Raw genomic sequence first — 22,693 nt, forward strand, 5'->3', positions numbered from 1 at the left:
TAGTAGGAGCATTACCGGCAGATCAAGGGAAGTGATTATTCCCCTCTATTTGGCACTGGTGTGGCCACACCTGGAGTATTGCATCCAGTTTTGGTCCCTCCCACTACAGAAGGGATGTGGACAAATTGGAGATAGTCCAGCGGAGGGCAACGAAAATGAATTAGGGGGCTGGGGCACATGATTTACGAGGAGAGGCTCAGGGAGCTGGGGTTATATAGTCTGCAGAAGAGAAGAGTGAGTGGGGATTTGATAGCAGCCTTCAACTACCTGAAGGGGGGTTCCAAAGAGTATGGAGCTAGGCTGTTCTCAGTGTTGGCAGATGACAGAACAAGAAGCAATGGTCTCAAATTGCAGTGCGGGAGGTCTAGGTTGGATATTAGGAAACACTAGTTCACTAGGAGGATGATGAAGCACTGAAATGGGTTAATTAAGGAGGTGGTGGAATCTCCATCCTTAGAGGTTTTCAAGGCCCGGCTTGACAAAGCCCTGGCTGCGATGATTTAGTTGGGGATTGGTCCTGCTTTGAGCAGGGGATTGCACTAGATGACCTCCTGAGGTCTCTTCCAACGCTAATATTCTATGATTCTATGAATCTCCCTAACATGGTGGGTTGCCCCTATTATAGGGTTGCCTGAGCCCTAAGTGCCCTCCTTCCATGTCCAAACTTAGCCTTCTCACCCACAAAAATGTTAGAGTACACTTAATCTATAGGCTGGTATGTTTGTGCATATTAATGATATATTCATAACTATTAGAGACCACTAGCTCATCTTCACCTCTGTTATTTCTGTTCTAATCAGTTATTTCCATGTTTTTTGTGGTGTACCTGTTAAATCTGAAACAGGCCAGGAACTTGGGTGGCCTTACCTACCAACTTACTTTAACTTGCCTACTTATCTATGTGAAAGGTCACAAACATATATACTGTATGCTTTAGCTCATCAGCACCTGTCTAGAGTAAAGGTCTCGAACAGATGTATGTTAACTTGCCTTAGCTTAACATACAGAATGTTACCTGTAGGTTCCTTCCATTACAGCTAAAATACTCTAATACAAATTGGTAAACCTATTATAATAACAAATAATAAACCTAAATGATTAAACTCATAACAAAATATATATATGCAAGCAAGCAGGCTTGCTTTATAGGCTACAAGCCATACTTGCATGACTGGCTGGTGCAGGGAAGATATTTTCATCAGTCCTCAGTCTGTGTGCTTCACGCTCTGTTCCAGAGCCTGGGTATGAAAGTCAATTGTGGAGAAAGTGAACTTGGCACCCCCCTATTTCTCCCCCAGTCCAGTGAATCAGATTTGTCAATGTGATCCTGGACTTCACAAGATCCATGCCCTACCTCTCCCAGGACAGCTTCAAGAATGTGCTGGCACCAGTTCTACAGTTAGAATCAAACCCAGATGCAGATGTGTAAGGATGTGTCTCACCACTCTTTGTCATGTGGCCTCCTGTGCCTTTGTGACAAATTCACCTCAATTGCATGCGAGGTTGATTGAGATAGGTTTACAAACTCACCAGATGTCATCTAGACATGCCTCTCTGAGTTCCCTCTACTCATGTCATACCTGAAATTATGGAAGGACCTCGCAAATACCTGCAGAGGGGTCTCCTTCCACCCGAGGACCTTCTTAATAGATGCTTCGCTTTTGGGTTAGGAAATGTGCATGGAAGACCTTGGTGTACAAGACCTATGGACTGCAATGAAAACAAAAATGCACATCAATCTTCTGGAGCTCAGAGCTGTGTTCAAAGCATTCAAGTCCATTCTCCAATAAATCAAGGAATAGACAATCCAAATAATGACCGAAAACATGACCACCATAGTCTACATCAACAAGCAGGATGGCATGAGGTTTTTTCCCTCTCTCCCAGGAAACCATCAGACTGAAACTAGTGCAACAGCTGTACTGGGGCAGCCCGGCTTCCCCAGGGGGCAATTTAAAGGGCCTAGGGCTTCCAGCAGTTCCGCCACTACTCTAGGGCTCCGGGGGTTATATAAAGGACCGGAGCAATAGAAGCAGGGGAGCAGCAGGCTCTTTAAATAGCCCCCGGAACCCCGGGCTGCTGCTGCTACCACCCCGGTGGGGGGCACTTACCTTACAGGGTGGGCTGGGGTTGGCTCTGACCCCCTCGGCACCATCCCTTCCGCCCTAGGCACCGCCCCTTCTGGGGGCCAGAGCTGTCCCCAGCATACCGGTAAGTCACTGGACTTATTTTCATCCCTGTATATCACATTGGTAGATGTGCAGATGAATGAGCCCCTGATGGTGTGGCTGATGTGGTTAGGTCCTATGATGATGTCCCTTGAATAGATATGCGGACAGAGTTGGCAACAGGGTTTGTTGCAGGGATTGGTTCCTGAGTTAGTTTTTTTGTTGTGTGGTGTGTAGTTGCTAGTGAGTATTTGCTTCAGGTTGGGGGGCTGTCTGTAAGTGAGGACTAGCCTGTCTCCAAAGGTCTGTGAGAGTGAGGGATCATCCTTCAGGATAGGTTGTAAATCCTTGATGATGTGCTGGAGAGGTTTTAGATGGGGGCTGTGTGTGATGGCCAGTGGTGTTCTGTTATTTTCCTTGTTGGGCCTGTCCTGTAGTAGGTGACTTTTGGGTACCCTTCTGGCTCTGTCAATCTGTTTCTTCACTTCACCAGGTGGGTACTGTAGTTTTAAGAATGCTTGATAGAGATCCTTTAGGTGTTTGTCTCTGTCTGAGGGATTGGAGCAAATGCGATTGTATCTTAGAGCTTGGCTGTAGACAATGGATTGTGTGATGTGGTCTGGATGAAAGCTGGATGCATGTAGGTAAGTATAGCGGTCAGTAGGTTTCCAGTATAGGGTGCTGTTTATGTGACCATCGCTTATTAGCACTGTAGTGACCAGGAAGTGGGCACTCTTGTGTGGACTGGTCCAGGCTGACGTTGATGGTGGGGTGGAAATTGTTGAAATCCTGGTGGAATTCCTCAAGGGCCTCCTTCCCCTGGGTCCATATGATGAAGATGTCATCAATGCAGCACAAGTAGAGTAGGGGTGCTAGGGGACAAGAGCTGAGGAAGCGTTGTTCTGAGTCAGCCATAAAAATGTTGGCATACTGCGGGGCTATGTGGGTACCCATGACAGTGCCGCTTTTGACACGGTCTCCCACAGTATTCTTGTCAGCAAGTTAAGGAAGTATGGGCTGGATGAATGCACTATAGGGTGGGTAGAAAGCTGGCTAGATTGTCGGGCTCAACGGGTAGTGATCAATGGCTCCATGTCTAGTTGGCAGCCGGTGTCAAGTGGAGTGCCCCATGGGTCGGTCCTGGGGCCGGTTTTGTTCAATATCTTCATAAATGATCTGGAGGATGGTGTGGATTGCACTCTCAGCAAATTTGCGGACGATACTAAACTGGGAGGAGTGGTAGATACGCTGGAGGGGAGGGATAGGATACAGAAGGACCTAGACAAATTGGAGGATTGGGCCAAAAGAAATCTGATGAGGTTCAATAAGGATAAGTGCAGGGTCCTGCACTTAGGACGGAAGAATCCAATGCACCGCTACAGACTAGGGACCGAATGGCTAGGCAGCAGTTCTGCGGAAAAGGACCTAGGGGTGACAGTGGACGAGAAGCTGGATATGAGTCAGCAGTGTGCCCTTGTTGCCAAGAAGGCCAATGGCATTTTGGGATGTATACGTAGGGGCATAGCGAGCAGATCGAGGGACGTGATCGTCCCCCTCTATTCGACATTGGTGAGGCCTCATCTGGAGTACTGTGTCCAGTTTTGGGCCCCACACTACAAGAAGGATGTGGATAAATTGGAGAGAGTCCAGCGAAGGGCAACAAAAATGATTAGGGGTCTAGAACACATGACTTATGAGGAGAGGCTGAGGGAGCTGGGATTGTTTAGCCTGCAGAAGAGAAGAATGAGGGGGGATTTGATAGCTGCTTTCAACTACCTGAAAGGGGGTTCCAAAGAGGATGGCTCTAGACTGTTCTCAATGGTAGCAGATGACAGAACGAGGAGTAATGGCCTCAAGTTGCAGTGGGGGAGGTTTAGATTGGATATTAGGAAAAACTTTTTCACTAAGAGGGTGGTGAAACACTGGAATGCGTTGCCTAGGGAGGTGGTGGAATCTCCTTCCTTAGAAGTTTTTAAGGTCAGGCTTGACAAAGCCCTGGCTGGGATGATTTAACTGGGAATTGGTCCTGCTTCGAGCAGGGGGTTGGACTAGATGACCTTCAGGGGTCCCTTCCAACCCTGATATTCTATGATTCTATGACTTGAAGGTATAAATTGTCCCCAAATGTGAAATAGTTGTGGGTGAGGACAAAGTCACAAAGTTCAGCCACCAGGTTTGCCGTGACATTATTGGGGATACTGTTCCTGACAGCTTGTAGTCCATCTTTGTGTGGAAAGTTGGTGTAGAGAGCTTCTCCATCCATAGTGGCCAGGATGCTGTTCTCAGGAAGATCACCAATGGATTGTAGTTTCCTCAGGAAGTCAGTGGTGTCTCGAAGATAGCTGGGAGTGCTGGTAGCATAGGGCCTGAGGAGGGAGTCTACATAGCCAGACAATCCTGCTGTCAGGGTGCCAATGCCCGAGATGGTGGGGCGTCCAGGATTCCCAGGCTTATGGATCTTGGGTAGCAGATAGAATACCCCTGGTCGGGTCTTTAGGGTTGTGTCTGTGTAGATTTGTTCCTGTGCTTCTTCAGAGAGTTTCTTGAGTAGATGGTGTAGTTTCTTTTAGTAACCTTCAGTGGGATCAGAGAGTAATGGCCTGTAGAATGTGGTGTCAGAGAGTTGCCTAGCAGCCTCTCGTTCATATTTCGACCTATTCATGATGACTACAGCACCTCCTTTATCAGCCTTTTTGATTATAATGCCAGAGTTGCTTCTGAGGCTGTGGATGGCGTTGTGTTCTGCACGGCTGAGGTTATAGGGAAAGTGATGCTGCTTTTCCACAATTTCAGCCCGTGCTCATCGGTGAAAGCATTCTATGTAGAAGTCCAGTCTGTTGTTTCGACCTTCAGGAGGAGTCCACGCAGAATCCTTCTTTTTGTAGCATTGGTAGGAAGGTTTCTGTCGGTTAGTGTGCTGTTCAGCAGTGTGGTGGAAATATTCCTTGAGTCAGAGACGGTGAAAGTAGGATTCTAGGTTGCTGCAGAACTGTATGATGTCAATGGGGGTGGTGGGGCAGAAGGAGAGGCCCCGAGATAGGACAGGCTCTTCTGCTGGGCTAAGAGTATAGCTGGATAGATTAACAATATTGTTGAGTGAGTTAAGGGTACCACTATTGTGGGCCCTTGTGCTTTAGTGTTTTCCTGCATCAGTGCCTATATTTGTTGCTTTTTTTTAATAGAGACAATTCTATTTACATATTTATATAGCATCTTTCATCCAGAAAGATCCCGAAATATCTTAACAGACTTGGCAAACTGGCTCACTGTCCACAGGGATCACTGAATCCTCCAGTGAAATAAGTTAGTTCTTGACAGTGCATGCTTCACACTATCCAACAGTTCAGGGCAGGATGTGAAAAAGAATTCTGTATCTAGGTAAAGTGTAGGAGCAGTCAGGAAAGCAGAACATGGCCAAGACATCAGAGTTAACATGCTTATTCTGGGGAAAGATGCCTTGGGATTCTTAATAACTGTAATTTGTCAAAATGACAGTTCTGTGTTTCATATGAATTACAGATGGGCTAAAGAGGATAAACTCAGACACACTGTGGCTTGGGGACACGTAAATACAAGAATGTCCATATTATTTCTTCTACTTTTCAGATTCATGAGACAATTGAATCTATAAACCAGCTAAAGATACAACGTGATTTCATGCTGAGTTTCTCTAAAGATCCCAAAGGATACATTCAAGATCTTCTCCGATCCCAGAGCAGGGATCTCAAGGTGAGCAGGGCATTCTGGGAGGGAAGAGGAGTCAGTCAAGCATGGGCTTGAGCTGTGCAGTTTCAGATTCATAAATTCCAAGGACAGAAGGGACCATTGTGATCATCTAGTTTGGCTTCCTGTATAACACAGGCCATAGAACTTCCCCAAAATAATTCCTAGAGCAGATCTTTTAGAAAAATTGTAATGTGAGAGAAGTGTTTGTAGCTCACAAAGGTTTCAACAAATATTTTTCATTGGTTCTGATCCATGTAGCTTTACTAAAAAGATTTGTGAAGTATTTTATTTGCTATTTTGAGCACCTGCGAGCATGGTAGGTGCTTTGCCATGCAAATCCCCCTTTATGACTCACCTTTGCCTTGATGTGTACAAAAAGCTGCCAGGTGATAATGACTAGTTAGAGGGCAAGTCTGACTACTGTTTATAATGAAAAATACTTCATTTATTTTGTCCACCTATTGTGTTTTCGCCTTGGTCCAGGGACTGTCTTTTATTTCATGACTATATCACCCAACACAATGAAGTTTTGATCCTTGACTGGGAACTCTAGGTTTTATTGCAGTACAATAATGAATAATAATGGTTCACAGAAACAAATAAAGACACTTTCCCTTCCCTTCAGAAGTCCTGAATGCAGATGTGTATTTGAGTTGTCTGCATGGAGTTGATAACTAAACTGCTATGATCAGATGATGGTGAGTTTGGGGTGTAGGGCTGAGCTGGGGCCCTCTGGCTATGAAATGAAATCCTATGAAGTTGTACAAAACACAGCTACCTAATCCCACAGTGCCTCAGCATAACTTTTGCTTGATTTTAATTTCCTTAAAATGATAAACAAGAAGATTAAATGCCAAGCCCTATTACTGCAATATTGAAGATGCCAGTTTAAATATACTAAAATCAGTAACTGAGAAATTTCAGTCTTTGGAGTAATATTAACTTCCCACATTGTACTTAGGTAGGATTTTCAATTACTAGTTAGATTATTACATTGTATGCTATGGTAAACCACTATCTTATCATTAATAGCTCCCTCCAAAAAAAAACTTTAAATTAAATTTAATATGGCTACAATAAATAACAATAATTATTTATGTCTCACCCAAAACTGTGCTATGCACCTCACTAAATGTGTAAAAGAAGTAGCCCAATGGCTGAAGAATATAGAGTGTAAAATTAAACCAAACACAATGAGAAATAAGAGAACCCTTATACAAAATATGTGACAAGAACAGCACATTTAAAAATGAACATTAAACAAATGGAAACTCTCTAATTCTTCTTCAAGTGATGCTCCCTATGTGGATTCTAAACGTGGGTATGCATGCATGCCATGTGCCAGAGCTGGAACTGTTCATAGTAGTGTCCATTGACCTGCACATGCGTTGTGCATTGCTGCTTGGCGCAGCCAAGGATTTAAGAGGCTGTGTGAGTCGACGTCACTCCAGTTCCCTCTTACCGCCACATGGCCAGAGTCGCAACCTCTGTTCCTCAGTGCTCTTAGCTTGCTAAGAGAACTGCTTCTGTTAGTTGTACATAGTTTTCTTCTAGTTTTAGTTGTTTGTTGTCCGTTTGTTCATCAGTTAGTTTTCTGTTGGACTTCTCCCCTCCCGGGGATTATGCCCTGGCAGTAGGGTTAAAACACTGTGCTTCGTGCCCATGCTACTTCTCTATGAGTGACAAGCGCCAACCTTGTCTTTATTGCCTTGGTGAGGCTCACATCACTGCCCGCTGCTCCATTTGCCAATCGTTCCCACCACACACCCGGGAGGCCAGAGAACTGCCTCTGCAAGAACATGCGCTCCTGGGTTCAGGACTCACTGATCCTCTGGAACTACACTCAACACTGGCAGTGAGCACCTCCCTGTGCCCTTCCTGACCGGTACTGACGGCACCAGTGCATCCCCCAAAAGCCCACTGTATGCATAAGAAGCTCACTCATGGGCACAAGGGTGGCTCCCCGACAGGGACTGCCCCCAAATGCAGTGTTGCCTCCCTGAGCTGTGCCAGGTCAGCTGAGAAGTTGTACGTTGACCCGGATGTTCCTGCTCCGAAGAAGTCCCTCTCTGAGAACAAGTTAAAAGCACCACCCTCTACCGGCCCCAACACCAGACATGGTGACTGGCCCGCCGCCGTTGCCCCTGCTGCAGTTAACTCCACCGTGCCCATCCGGACTGGCCTGCTCGGTGCTGCGCCCTCTGGGATGTTTGTCCTCGCTCACACCAACGGCTAAGCTCATGCTGCTGTGTGCGGGCTCCTCTGCCCGCTCCAGGCCTCCAGTCGCTCTTTGCCTACCATCTCCCGCGGACAAGCTGCTCCTGCTCCAGCCTCTCACTCCGCTCCACACTTCTCGGCTGGGCTTTTCCACAGGTGCACCTCTGCTCCTGGACAATCCCACCCTTCCTGCACTGACACTCCCAACAGCTCTATACCTACCAGACCCGTCGTCTGATTCCGAGTGGTCCTGCCTACCAGATCCCACATTTTTGCCTGCACAGTCCTAAAGCCTGGACCCTTGGTGCCAACTATACCCTCTGGTGTATGCTCCACTGGCCAACCCATGGTTCGACTACCCGCAGGTGCCGGCGCTGCCTGGCAACCCCTACGCCTGACCCTACTGGGCCGCCTGGAACCGCTGCCGTGAGCGCAGGGTGCCATCTCACTCACAGCACCAACCATCCTCATCACACACAGCCCCTCCCTCTGTCTTCAAGGAACCTCCGGCCATCCCCACTCCAGCGGTACTGGTGGTATCTTCGCCACCTCCAGTCCATACAGGCACCTCCTCATCTCCAGACGATGCCATCATTCTTCCCGCTCTCTCTCCCCCCGCCAACCATGTGCAGTACCAGGACTTACTTCGACGTATGGCCATGGCCCTCAGTCTGCCTGTCGAAGATGTCCAGGATCCACAGGCACTGACGGCATTCCTGGACATCCTACAACCCCCGGACTCTCGTGTACTGCCCTCCCTATCCATGATGCCCTCCTGCAACTGGTCCAGACCGTTTGGCACTCTCCAGCCTCCTGTGCCTCTACACTAAAGCAGACAGAACACCAATACTTGGTGCCCTCCAAGGGCAGGGACTTTCTTTTCACCCACCTGCTCCCCAACTCGCTGGTGGTCCAAGCCGCGACCAAGCACACCTGCCTGCACCACCTGCAGTCCCCACCCCCTGATTGGGCCACCAAGAAGTTTGACCTCCTGTGCTGCAAGGTTTACTCCTCTGCTGGCCTCCAGTTCTGCATTGCCAGCTACTAGGCCATCCTGGCCAAGTATGACTTCCTTTCATGCTCCAACCTTGTGGATTTCCAGGCCTTCCTTCTCCAAGAGAAACAGCAGAACTTCCAACATCTCCTAGATGACGGAAAGTTGATGGCCAAGGGGGCTCTCCAGGCTGTGGCTGATGCTGCCAATACTGCTTCCCACTCACTGGCATCTGGAGTCATCCTTCACCGGGACTCCCTGGCTCCAGTCTGGCGGCTTCCCAAAAGAGGTCCAGACCACCATGAGGATCTCTCCTTCGACAACCACAGGTTGTTCAATGACAAAATGGACGAGTCTTTGCACTCCCGCAGAGACTTTTGTGCCACTCTCCGGTTACTGGGCCTTTATACCCCACCCTCGGCCCTCATACCAACCTTACCCTGAGCACCTACCAGATTCTTCTTGGCATCATCCACACTTCCAGCAATCCCGCTATTCTGCTGCTGCTGCTACTCCTGCTTCTACCCTCCCTCAATGTCCCTCCAAGCAACCCTTTTGACTCCTTCCCTGAGCCATGAACCTTCCTCTCCCCACCTCACTGCCCTGCAGATGGTTTCTGGGGGTTGCCTCACCCTCTTCGCACACAACTGGGGCAAGATTACCACTGACCACTGGGTGCTGGACATTGTCCATTAGGGGTATGTAGCCAATGATTTTAGTTTATTGTTCATTTATTGTGTGATGTTATGATTAACTAACATGTTATGTCATATATAATCACTGTATGCTAAATAGAGTTAAATTGTAGGATTATAGAAGTATAAGATTGATTAGTATTTAGAAGGGGTAATTATATATTAGGTTTCTAAGTAAGTAAGCCGGAACGCAAGGCCTGTAGGCTGAAGCCTGCAAGATTTTAGCTCGCTATTTTAGGCCTTGGAGCAAAGAAATGCTAACATAAGTAAATGACCAAAGAATAACCCGATGCCCTGAGGTTATGGGAAAAGATGTACCAATGGGTGATATTGCAAAAAATTAACAGTAAGAGTAATTTTTTGCTCACAGGTATCAGAGGGGTAGCCGTGTTAGTCTGGATCTGTAAAAGTGGCAAAGAGTCCTGTGGCACCTTATAGACTTAGACGTATTGGAGCATAAGCTTTCATGGATGAATACCCACTTCGTCGGATGCATGTAGTGGAAATTTCCAGAGGCAGGTATAAATATGCAAGCAAGAATCAGGCTAGGGATAATGAGGTTAGTTCAATCAGGGGGGATGGGGCCCTCTTCTAGCAGTTGAGGTGTGAACACCAAGGGAGGAGAAACTGCTTTTGTAGTTGGCGAGCCATTCAGTCTCTGTTTAATCCTGAACTGATGGTGTCAAATTTGCAAATGAACTGAAGCTCAGCAGTTTCTCTTTGAAGTCTGGTCCTGAAGTTTTTTGGCTGCAGGATGGCTACCTTTAAATCTTCTCTTGTGTGTCCAGGGAGGTTGAAGTGTTCTCCTACAGGTTTTTGTATATTGCCATTCCTAATATCTGATTTGTGTCCATTTATCCTTTTACGTAGGGACTGTCCAGTTTGGCCGATGTACATAGCAGAGGGGCATTGCTGGCACATGATGGTGTATATTATGTTGGTGGATGTGCAGGTGAATGAACCAGTGATGGTGTGGCTGATCTGGTTAGGTCCTGTGATGGTGTCGCTGGTGTAGATATGTGGGCAGAGTTGGCATCGAGGTTTGTTGCATGGATTGCTTTCTGAGTTAGAGTTACTATGGTGTGGTGTGTAGTTGCTGGTGAGAATATGCTTCAGGTTGGCGGGTTGTCTGTTGGTGAGGACTGGTCTGCCTCCCAAGGCCTGTGAAAGTGGGGGATTGTTGTCCAGGATGGGTTGTAGATCACTGATGATGCGTTGGAGAGGTTTTAGCTGAGGACTGTATGTGATGGCCAGTGGAGTTCTGTTGGTTTCTTTCTTGGGCTTTTCTTGCAGCAGGAGGCTTCTGGGTACACATCTGGCTCTGTTGATCTGTTTCCTTATTTCCTCATGTGGGTATTGTAGTTTTGAAGATCTTGTAGGTGTTGGTCTCTGTCTGAGGGGTTGGAGCAAATGCGGTTGTACCACAGTACTTGGCTGTAGACAATCTTTAAAAAAGGGAAGAAGGAGGATCCTGGGAACTATAGGCCAGTCAGCCTCACTTCAGTCCCTGGAAAAATCATGGAGCAGGTCCTCAAGGAATCAATCCTGAAGCACTTACATGAGAGGAAAGTGATCAGGAACAGTCAGCATGGATTCACCAAGGGAAGGTCATGCCTGACTAATCTAATCGCCTTCTATGATGAGATTACTGGTTCTGTGGATGAAGGGAAAGCAGTGGATGTATTGTATCTTGACTTTAGCAAAGCTTTTGACACGGTCTCCCACAGTATTCTTGTCAGCAAGTTAAAGAAGTATGGGCTGGATGAATGCACTATAAGGTGGGTAGAAAGTTGGCTAGATTGTCGGGCTGAATGGGTAGTGATCAATGGCTCCATGTCTAGTTGGCAGCCGGTGTCAAGTGGAGTGCCCCAAGGGTCGGTCCTGGGGCCGGTTTTGTTCAATATCTTCATAAATGATCTGGAGGATGGTGTGGATTGCACTCTCAGCAAATTTGCGGATGATACTAAACTGGGAGGAGTGGTAGACACGCTGGAGGACAGGGATAGGATACAGAGGGACCTAGACAAATTGGAGGATTGGGCCAAAAGAAATCTGATGAGGTTCAATAAGGATAAGTGCAGGGTCCTGCACTTAGGACGGAAGAACCCAATGCACAGCTACAGACTAAGGACCAAATGGCTCGGCAGCAGTTCTGCGGAAAAGGACCTAGGGGTGACAGTGGACGAGAAACTGGATATGAGTCAGCAGTGTGCCCTTTTTGCCAAGAAGGCCAATGGCATTTTGGGATGTATAAGTAGGGGCATAGCGAGCAGATGGAGGGACGTGATCGTCCCCCTCTATTCGACATTGGTGAGGCCTCATCTGGAGTACTGTGTCCAGTTTTGGGCCCCACACTACAAGAAGGATGTGGATAAATTGGAAAGAGTCCAGCGAAGGGCAACAAAAATGATTAGGGGTCTGGAACACATGACTTATGAGGAGAGGCTGAGGGAACTGGGATTGTTTAGTCTGCGGAAGAGAAGAATGAGGGGGGATTTGATAGCTGCTTTCAACTACCTGAGAGGTGGTTCCAGAGAGGATGGTTCTAGACTATTCTCAGTGGTGGAAGAGGACAGGACAAGGAGTAATGGTCTCAAGTTGCAGAGGGGGAGGTTTAGCTTGGATATTAGGAAAAACCTTTTCACTCGGAGGGTGGTTAAACACTGGAATGTGTTGCCTAGGGAGGTTGTGGAATCTCCTTCCTTAGAAGTTTTTAAGGCTTGACAAAGCCGTGGCTGGGATGATTTAATTGGGGATGGGTCCTGCTTTTGAGCAGGGGGTTGGACTAGATGACCTCCTGAGGTCCCTTCCAACCCGGATATTCTATGATTCTATGATAATGGATCATGTGGTGTGTCCGGGATGGAACCTGGAGGCATGAAGGTAGGCATAGCGGTTGGTGGGTTTTCGGTATAGGGTGGTGTTAACGTGGCCGTCACTTATTTGCACCGTGGTGTCTAGGAAGTGGACCTCCTGTGTAGATTGGTCCAGGCTGAGGTTGATGGTGGGGTGGAAGCTATTGAAATCATGGTGGAATTCTTCCAGGATTTCATTCCCATGGGTCCAGATGATGAAGATGTCATCAATGTAGCGTAGGTAGAGAAGGGGCGTGAGTGGACGAGAGCTGAGGAAGCGTTGTTCTTAGTCAGCCATAAAAATGTTGGCATATTGTGGGGCCATGCGGGTACCCATAGCGATGCAAGATACCCAGTAATCACATTTTTCTACCACATGCCCTAACCACAGAGTGCACTATGTACATAAATGCTAATAAGGTATAGTCAGAATTACATTCTAAAAGAGGGTGCCCAGAGCAGGAAAATTGAGCTCCCTATGGGGAACTCCAGCAGGAACCATCCCTCCACTGAGGATCAAGCCATGAGAAACCCATCAGACCCTAACACTGTTGTTAAGTATGTGAGTATAACTATATTTGTAACTTGTGCATAGGTCTTTATAGAATTTCTATGTGCGTAGGTGATCATAACTTTAATTGTAACTTTAATAAAACTTGTAAAATAGACTTAACCACATACTTGTGAATTATAGAATCATAGAAGATTAGGGTTGGAAGAGACCTCAGCAAGTCATGTAGTCCAACCCCCTGCTCAAAGCAGGACCAACCCCAACTAAATCATCCCAGCCAGGGCTTTGTCAAGCTGGGCCTTAAAAACTTCTAAGGATGGAGATTCCACCACCTTCCTGGGGAACCCATTCCAGTGTTTCACCACCCTCCTAGTGAAATAGTTTTTCCTAATATCCAGCCTAGACCACCCCCACTACAACTTGAGACCATTGCTCCTTGTTCTGTCATCTGCCACCACTGAGAACAACCTAGCTCCATCCTCTTTGGAACCCCCCTTCAGGTAGTTGAAGGCTGCTATCAAATCTCCCCTCTCTCTTCTCTTCTGCAGACTAAATAACCCCAGTTTCCTCAGCCTCTCCTCGTAAATCATGTGTCACAGCCCCCTAATCATTTTAATTGCTCTCTGGTGGACTCCTCCGAATTTCTCCACATCCTTTCTGTAGTGGGAGGCACAAAACTGGATGCAGTACACCAGATGTGGCCTCACCAGTGCTGAATAGAGGGGAATAATCACTTCCCTCGATCTGCAGGCAATGCTCCTATAATGCAGCCCAATATGCCGTTGACCTTCTTGGCAACAAGGTCACACTGTTGACTCATATCCAGCTTCTTGTCCACTGTAATTCCCAGGTCCTTTTCTGTAGAACTGCTGCTTAGCCAGTTGGTCCCCAGCCTGTAGAAGTGCATGGGATTCTTCTGTCCTAAGTGCAGGACTCTGCACTTGTCCTTGTTGAACCTCATCATATTTCTTTTGGCCCAATCCTCCACTTTGTCTAGGTCACTCTGAACCCTATCCCTACCCTCCAGCATATCTACCTCTCCCACCAGCTTAGTGTCATCCGCAAACTTGCTGAGGGTGCAATGCATCCCATCATAAAGATCACTAATGTCTGTGTGGTCACTACCCTTGGTCTTTATGTGTTCCTAGAGACTCTAAATCTGAAGCAAATAGCAGAGGCAACTTTTGCTTGAAACTGTAACAATCAGAGCCGAACGCATAGTGGTATAATACCACATTACAAAATGCACTTTACATTAAATAAAAAGCTACATGCACCTAATTGAATTCCTCTCCTGCCCGCCTTGTTGCCCACCCCAGGAGCACCCTGCCACGTTATCGCATTCTCACCTTCTCCGAGAGGAAGTGGATGCCCTCTTTTATAAGAAAAGGAGTACTTGTGGCACCTTAGAGACTAACCAATTTATTTGAGCATGAGCTTTCGTGAGCTACAGCTCACTTCATCTGATGAAGTGAGCTGTAGCTCACGAAAGCTCATGCTCAAATAAATTGGTTAGTCTCTAAGGTGCCACAAGTACTCCTTTTCTTTTTGCGAATACAGACTAACACGGCTGTTACTCTAAAACTCTTCTATAAGGGCGCTATAAAACACTCTCTGCAGCGCTACCAGAGCCTTCTATACCCCCAATTTCCTCATGCTGAAGAAAGGGGGTGGCATCCACACTTCCTTGGACCTCCAGCTGCTGAACAAATTTATTCACAAGTTCCGTTCTTCTTCAAGTGCTTGTTCATGTCCATTCCAATCAGGTGGTGTGTACACCTCATGCACGCCAGCCAGAAGATTTTTCCCTTAGCAGCATCCCTTAGCAGCATCCGGCGTGGGCGCCCCCTGGAGTTGCGCCCTCATGGTGCCCAATATAGGGCCCTGCCGATCCCCTACCCCCTCAGTTCTTTCTTACCGCTGGTGATGGCTAGCTGGAACAACACTCACTCTTGCTTGCAAGCACTTTTGGCAGTGTTCTTTTCAGTTTTGATTGTAAAATAGTGTAAATAGTTAGTTAATAATCATAGTTAGTTGTTGTGATTCTTGGGGGGGTTTCTCCCCCCAACAACGTCTTCCCCAGTTCTGGGGCATGCCTGGGTCCCCAGGGTTCAAACTCTGCGAGGACTGTGGCAAGTTTATGCCCAAGAATGACACACACTCTTCTTGTTTCTGGTGCCTCAGGGAGAGCCACCAAAAGGACAAGTGCAGGATCTGCAAGGGTTTTCGCCCTAGGACCATTAAAGACTGGGAGCAAAGACTTAAGATCCTGCTAATGGAAGCGGCACTACATTCCAGCCCGGGGTCTGCAGAACCAATGCCAAGCACTTCCTTGTTGGTCAACAGTGCTTCGGCACCTATGGTGCGCGAGTCAGCGCCGAACAAGAACCCTAAGGTCTCACAGCACCGCCACAGCTCCGCTTATAAAAAACCCTCTTTGGTGCAGCACCGTTCTCAGTCCCCGGTGGCACAAAAGAAGAAAAGGCCAGAGAGGGGTCGGTCTCCCTCTCTAAAGACCAGGGGACCTGTGTCATCAACGAGTGTCTCAAGCCAGGCTACTTCATCTCTCCAGGCCACCTAGTCTCTCCAGCCTTCTAGGGTCTCGTTGACTCCTGCCCCATCTGGGGTTCAGTTGAGTCTGAATCCTCAACAGTCCTCGGACCTCCAAGGTGATCACCTCCAACTCTCCTTGATGCCGGAGGCATCTGAGGCAGCCAAGGACCATATATGCCTCATAGTGCTGTCCTCCCCGCAGAGGAGAGACAAGTTGCCTGTGACTGTGCGGCCCCAGTGTGACGGGTTCGGTTACAGAGACCCCCTTGGGACTGCCACCTGATGTGCTGAGACCACCTCTGAGCCCATTTTCCCTGCCAGCTTGGGACTTCATACCCTGTCTTGTAGAGCCAAACACACCAGCCTGCTACAAACACAGACCCAGGTCTGAACCACATCCCCCAAAAGCTGCAGACTTAACTGAAAACAGTTTAAGAAGTGCTCCTGTCTCTAGCACCCAGACACCCAGCTCCCAGTGGGATCCAAACCCCAAATAAATCCATTTTACTCTGTATAAAGCTTTTACAGGGTAAACTAATAAATTGTCCGCCCTCTATGACACAGATAGAGAGATATGCACAGCTGTTTGCTCCCCCAGGAATTAATTACTAACTCTGGGTTCAATAATAAGCAAAAGTGATTTTATTAAGTATAAAAAGTAGGATTTAAGTGGTTCCAAGTAATAACAGACAGAACAAAGTAAGTTACCATGCAAAATAAAACAAAACACGCAAGTCTAAGCCTAATACATTAAGAAACTGATTACAGATAAAATCTCACCCTCAGAGATGTTCCAATAAGCTTCTTTCACAGACTGGACTCCTTCCTAGTCTGGGCCCAATCCTTTCCCCTGGTACAGTCTTTTTTCCAGCTCAGGTGGTAGCTAAGGGATTTCTCATGACTGTAGCCCCCTTGGTTTTGTTCCACCCCCTTATATAGCTTTGGCACAAGGCGGGAATCTTTTGTCTCTCTGGGTCCCCGCCCCTCCTTCTAAATGGAAAAGCACCAGGTTTAAGATTCCAGTACCAGGTGACATGGTCACATGTCCTGTGATATCCCAAGCCTTAATTCTTCCTGGCCTGACTCACAGGAAGGCTTGCAAGTAAACAGAGCCATTTACAACCAATTGTCCTAGTTTATGGGAGCCATCAAGATTCCAAACCACCATTAAGAGCCCACACTTTGCATAATTACAGTAGGAGCTCAGAGTTATATTTCATATTTCTAGTTTCAAATACAAGAATGATACATTTATACAAATAGGATGACCACACTCAGTAGATCATAAGCTTTGTAATGATACCTTACAAGAGACCTTTTGCATGAAGCATACTCCAGTTACAGCATATTTTCATAAAATCATATGGAGTGCAACCTCACACCCAGTTTCAATCAAAGGGCAAACCAGCGCTGATGGTGCGCCGATCCCCATCTCTGGCGCAACTCTCCCTGGCACAGCCCACCCACTCAGGGGATCCACACCGGTCCCTGACATCTTGGCACCGCTCTCTGGCAGCCCAGAGTACTGCTCCTCCATGGTCCTCCTACTCTGAGACCTCGGAGTCGGAAGTAGAGTCCTATCATTCCAATAGGACCAGGGGCAGGAGGTCCAGATCCTGCCATGACCACCAGCCCTACCCGGCACTGTGGCCTCCGCAGTGGCAGCCTTTGACACAGTGGCCCTTTTGGACACCCTGGGAGTATCGCCAGGGACAGGTCCAGGTCTGTGTCCTCAGTGTCCTTTGCCCCACCACAGGCAACGCCAGCACTGCTGGCAGTGGCACCGCTGACAGAAGTGCCGACACCGCTGTTGCCCCCTTTGACCCTTCCGTCAGCGGCACCATTGGCGGCTACAGCATCGATACCTCTGGTGTCAAGGATATCCGCACCGCCAGAATCAACAACTTTGGCACCGCCTGCCTCGGCACCGATGTTTCCGCCCCCGGTGGGCCCAGCACCACAAGCTTTGTGCTGCAAGATGTACAGGGCGCTGAAGGGAGTGAGCAGGGTCCACTGCCAAGCCTCTCTTCCTCATCCTCTCCAGATGAACCCTGGCGGGGACATCGACAGCCCCAGCTCTGGATGATAACAGGGTTCCAAGCCAGTCGTCAACATCCTTGCACCCTCCGGTCCCTCTCTTATCACATTTCCCTTAATAAAGACGATTACAGAGACAGATGGCAGACCACTACATCTCTGGCCCCTATGGCTAAGAGGAATGAGAGGCAGTACTTTGTCCCTTCTAAGGGATATGAACATTTATACACCCACCCACTCCCCAACTCCCTGGTGGTTGATGCAGCCAATCAGCGAGAGCGCCAGGGCTACCAGGGCCTCTCCCCTAAGAATAGGGAGGCAAAAAGAGGAAGAAGTGGAAGGTTGGACATATGACCAGGGAAGAGTATAAAAATATTGCTCGGGCATATAGGAATGAAATCAGGAGGGCCAAATCGCACCTGGAGCTGCAGCTAGCGAGAGATGTCAAGAGTAACAAGAAGGGTTTTTTCAGGTATGTTGGCAACAAGAAGAAAGCCAAGGAAAGTGTGGGCCCCTTACTGAATGAGGGAGGCAACCTAGTGACAGAGGATGTGGAAAAAGCTAATGTACTCAATGCTTTTTTTGCCTCTGTTTTCACTAACAAGGTCAGCTCCCAGACTGCTGCGCTGGGCATCACAAAATGGGGAAGAGATGGCCAGCCCTCTGTGGAGATAGAGGTGGTTAGGGACTATTTAGAAAAGCTGGATGTGCACAAGTCCATGGGGCCGGACGAGTTGCATCCGAGAGTGCTGAAGGAATTGGCGGATGTGATTGCAGAGCCATTGGCCATTATCTTTGAAAACTCGTGGCGAACCGGGGAAGTCCCGGATGACTGGAAAAAGGCTAATGTAGTGCCAATCTTTAAAAAAGGGAAGAAGGAGGATCCTGGGAACTACAGGCCAGTCAGCCTCACCTCAGTCCCTGGAAAAATCATGGAGCAGGTCCTCAAAGAATCAATCTTGAAGTACTTGCATGAGAGGAAAGTGATCAGGAACAGCCAGCATGGATTCACCAAGGGAAGGTCATGCCTGACTAATCTAATCGCCTTTTATGATGAGATTACTGGTTCTGTGGATGAAGGGAAAGCAGTGGATGTATTGTTTCTTGACTTTAGCAAAGCTTTTGACACGGTCTCCCACAGTATTCTTGTCAGCAAGTTAAGGAAGTATGGGCTGGATGAATGCACTATAAGGTGGGTAGAAAGCTGGCTAGATTGTGGGGCTCAACGGGTAGTGATCAATGGCTCCATGTCTAGTTGGCAGCCGGTATCAAGTGGAGTGCCCCAAGGGTCGGTCCTGGGGCCAGTTTTGTTCAATATCTTCATAAATGATCTGGAGGATGGTGTGGATTGCACTCTCAGCAAATTTGCGGATTATACTAAACTGGGAGGAGTGGTAGATACGCTGGAGGGGAGGGATAGGATACAGAAGGACCTAGACAAATTGGAGGATTGGGCCAAAAGAAATCTGATGAGGTTCAATAAGGATAAGTGCAGGGTCCTGCACTTAGGATGGAAGAATCCAATGCACCGCTACAGACTAGGGACCGAATGGCTAGGCAGCAGTTCTGTGGAAAAGGACCTAGGGGTGACAGTGGACGAGAAGCTGGATATGAGTCAGCAGTGTGCCCTTGTTGCCAAGAAGGCCAATGGCATTTTGGGATGTATAAGTAGGGGCATAACGAGCAGATGGAGGGACGTGATCGTTCCCCTCTATTGGACATTGGTGAGGCCTCATCTGGAGTACTGTGTCCAGTTTTGGGCCCCACACTACAAGAAGGATGTGGATAAATTGGAGAGAGTCCAGCGGAGGGCAACAAAAATGATTAGGGGTCTAGAACACATGACTTATGAGGAGAGGCTGAGGGAGCTGGGATTGTTTAGCCTGCAGAAGAGAAGAATGAGGGGGGATTTGATAGCTGCTTTCAACTACCTGAAAGGGGGTTCCAAAGAGGATGGCTCTAGACTGTTCTCAATGGTAGCAGATGACAGAACGAGGAGCAATGGTCTCAAGTTGCAGTGGGGGAGGTTTAGGTTGGATATTAGGAAAAACTTTTTCACTAAGAGGGTGGTGAAACACTGGAATGCGTTGCCTAGGGAGGTGGTAGAATCTCCTTCCTTAGAGGTTTTTAAGGTCAGGCTTGACAAAGCCCTGGCTGGGATGATTTAACTGGGAATTGGTCCTGCTTCGAGCAGGGGGTTGGACTAGATGACCTTCAGGGGTCCCTTCCAACCCTGATATTCTATGATTCTATGATTCTAAAAAGACTTGACCTTTTCGGCAGGAAGGTCTATTCCATTGGGGGACTACAGCTCCACATTGCAAATCAACAGGCCATTGTGATCAGATACACACACAACACCTGCGCTGCAATGGCCAAGATTGCGGAGCTGCTGCTGCAGGACTCTCGCTCAGAGTTCTAGGCATTGGTGGAGGAGGGAAGCTGGTCTCCCGAGCTTCCCTACAGGCAGCATTGGACGCAGCAGATGCAGCCTCATGCACAATGGCCAGGGGGGTTGTAATGAGGAGGGGTTCCTGGTTGCAGGTCTCTGGTCTGCCCCATGAGGTCCAGCAAACTATCCAGGACCTCCCCTTTGAGGGTTTGGCCCTCTTTTCTGATAAGATGGATAAGAGACTCCATAGTCTGAAAGATTCAAGGGCCACCCTTAGATCTTTGGGGCTGCATACACCAGCCACTCAACGTAGGCATTTCCGACCACAGCCTCCCTCCAGGTTCCACCAACCTCAGAACTGCCAGGACACTACTCGTAGGAGGAATAGGAGCGGTAGAAGGAGACAACATCCCTCCTCAGGCCAGAGCTTGGGCCAGCTCAAGCCTCCACCAGGCCCCAGACCACCAGTACTACAAGTGGATCTATCCTCTCTTACCTTTTCGTCCCGACTGTCCCCTTTCTACCATGCTTGGTCCCGTATCACCTCGGACTGCTGGGTGCTCCGCACGGTAGAAAGGGGATATTCCATCCTATTCTTTGCCCTCCCACCCTTCCACCCCCTTTCCCCATCCCTTTTCAGGGACCCCTCTCATGAGCAACTTTTCATACAGGAAGTGCACTCACTCCTCTTTGTAGGGACAGTGGAAGAGGTTCCTCAGGAGCAAAGGTGCAAGGGCTTCTACACCCAGTATTTCCTAATACCAAAAGCCAAGGGTGGCCTCAGGCCCATCCTGGTCCTGCGGGAACTCAACAAGTTCTTCAAGAAACTCAGGTTCTGCATGGTCTCTTTGGCCTCCATTATCCCCTTATTGGATCCAGGAGACTGGTATGTCGCCCTCGACTTGAAGGACAAGTGCAGAGTCCTGCACTTAGGAAGGAAGAATCCCATGCACTGCTATAGACTAGGGATCAAGTGGCTAGGCAGCAGTTCTGCAGAAAAGGACCTAGGGGTTAAGGTGGATGAGAAGCTGGATATGAGTCAACAGTGTGCCCTTGTTGCCAAGAAGGCTAACGGCATTTTGGGCTGTATAAGTAGGAAAATTGCCAGCAGATTGAGGGACGTGATCATTCCCCTCTATTCAACATTGGTGAGGCCTCATCTGGAGTACTGTGTCCAATTTTGGGCCCCACACTTCAAGAAGGATATGGACAAATTGGAAAGAGTCCAGCGGAGGGCAACAAAAATGATTAGGGGGCCTGGAGCACATGACTTATGAGGAGAGGCTGAGGGAACTGGGATTATTTAGTCTGCAGAAGAGAAGAATGAGGGGGGATTTGATAGCTGCTTTCAGCTACCTGAAAAGGGGTTCCAAAGAGGATGGATCTAGACTGTTCTCAGTGGTACTAGATGATAGAACAAGGAGTAATGGTCTCAAGTTACAGTGGGGGAAGTTTAGATTGGATATTAGGAAAAACTTTTTCACTAGGAGGGTGGTGAAGCACTGGAATGGGTTACCTAGGGAGGTGGTGGAATCTCCTTCCTTTGAGGTTTTTAAGGTCAGGTTTGACAAAGCCTTGGCTGGGATGATTTAGTTGGGGATTAGGGCCTGCTTTGAGCAAGGAGTTGGACTAGATGACTTCCTGAGGTCCCTTCCAACCTTGATATTCTATGATTCTATGAGGCGTACTTTCACATAGTGATAATTCCACCTCACAGAAGGTACCTCAGGTTTGTGGTGAACAACAGCCACTATCAGTTTACTGTCCTCCCATTTGGCCTGTCAGCAGCACCTCAGGTGTTCACCAAGTGCATGGCAGTCATCGTGGTGTTCCTGCGCAAGTGGCAGGTACCAGGTGTTCCCTTGCCTCGACAACTGGCTGGTCAAAGGCCACTCCAGATCTCAAGTGGAAGAGCAGGTCGGCTTCATAAGAAGGACGTTCGTCAAACTGGGTCTCCTAAACGAGGCCAAGTCGACACTGTCCCCAGTGTGGAAGATAGAGTTTATAGGGGCAGTGCTAGACTCGACTCAAGCCAGGGCATACCTCCCAGAAGCCAGATTTCAGTCACTGGGCGACGTTGTACGGAGCCTCAGGCAGTTCCCCACCACTACAGCAAGGAAATGCCTGAAACTTCTGGGGCATATGGCCACTTGTACCTACGTAGTACAGCATGCCAGACTCAGGCTTCGCCCGCTCCAGTCATGGCTAGCATCAGTATATTGACCAGCTTGAGACGCTTTGGACAGCATTGTAACCGTGCCTTGCCCAATATGAGACTCCCTTCTGTGGTGGCTCAACCCACAGGTAGTTTGTGCAGGAGTACCCTTATAGTGCTTATATACGAATGCACAAAGCCTTGGAAACAAGCAGGGAGAACTGGAGGTCCTGGTGATGTCAAGGAACTATGATGTGATTGGAATCACAGAGACTTGGTGGGATAACTCACATGACTGGAGTACTGTCATGGATGGTTATAAACTGTTCAGGAAGGACAGGCAGGGCAGAAAAGGTGGGGGAGTAGCACTGTATGTAAGGGAGCAGTATG

At 48.2% G+C, this 22,693-nt stretch overlaps 1 protein-coding gene across 2 annotated transcripts in view; it reads left to right on the plus strand.

Moving 5' to 3' along the window:
• The window catches only part of SMARCD3 (SWI/SNF related BAF chromatin remodeling complex subunit D3), a 160,384-nt gene that overhangs the window by 123,002 nt on the left and 14,689 nt on the right, over positions 1-22,693 (plus strand). For both annotated transcript variants that reach the window (XM_077809554.1, XM_077809555.1), the window contains exon 11: positions 5,775-5,897. In XM_077809554.1, coding sequence (XP_077665680.1) covers positions 5,775-5,897 — 123 coding nt within the window. The remainder of the gene's footprint in view (positions 1-5,774; positions 5,898-22,693) is intronic.

This window comes from Eretmochelys imbricata, chromosome 2 (assembly GCF_965152235.1).
Source record: "Eretmochelys imbricata isolate rEreImb1 chromosome 2, rEreImb1.hap1, whole genome shotgun sequence".
Taxonomy (NCBI): Eukaryota; Metazoa; Chordata; order Testudines; family Cheloniidae; genus Eretmochelys; species Eretmochelys imbricata.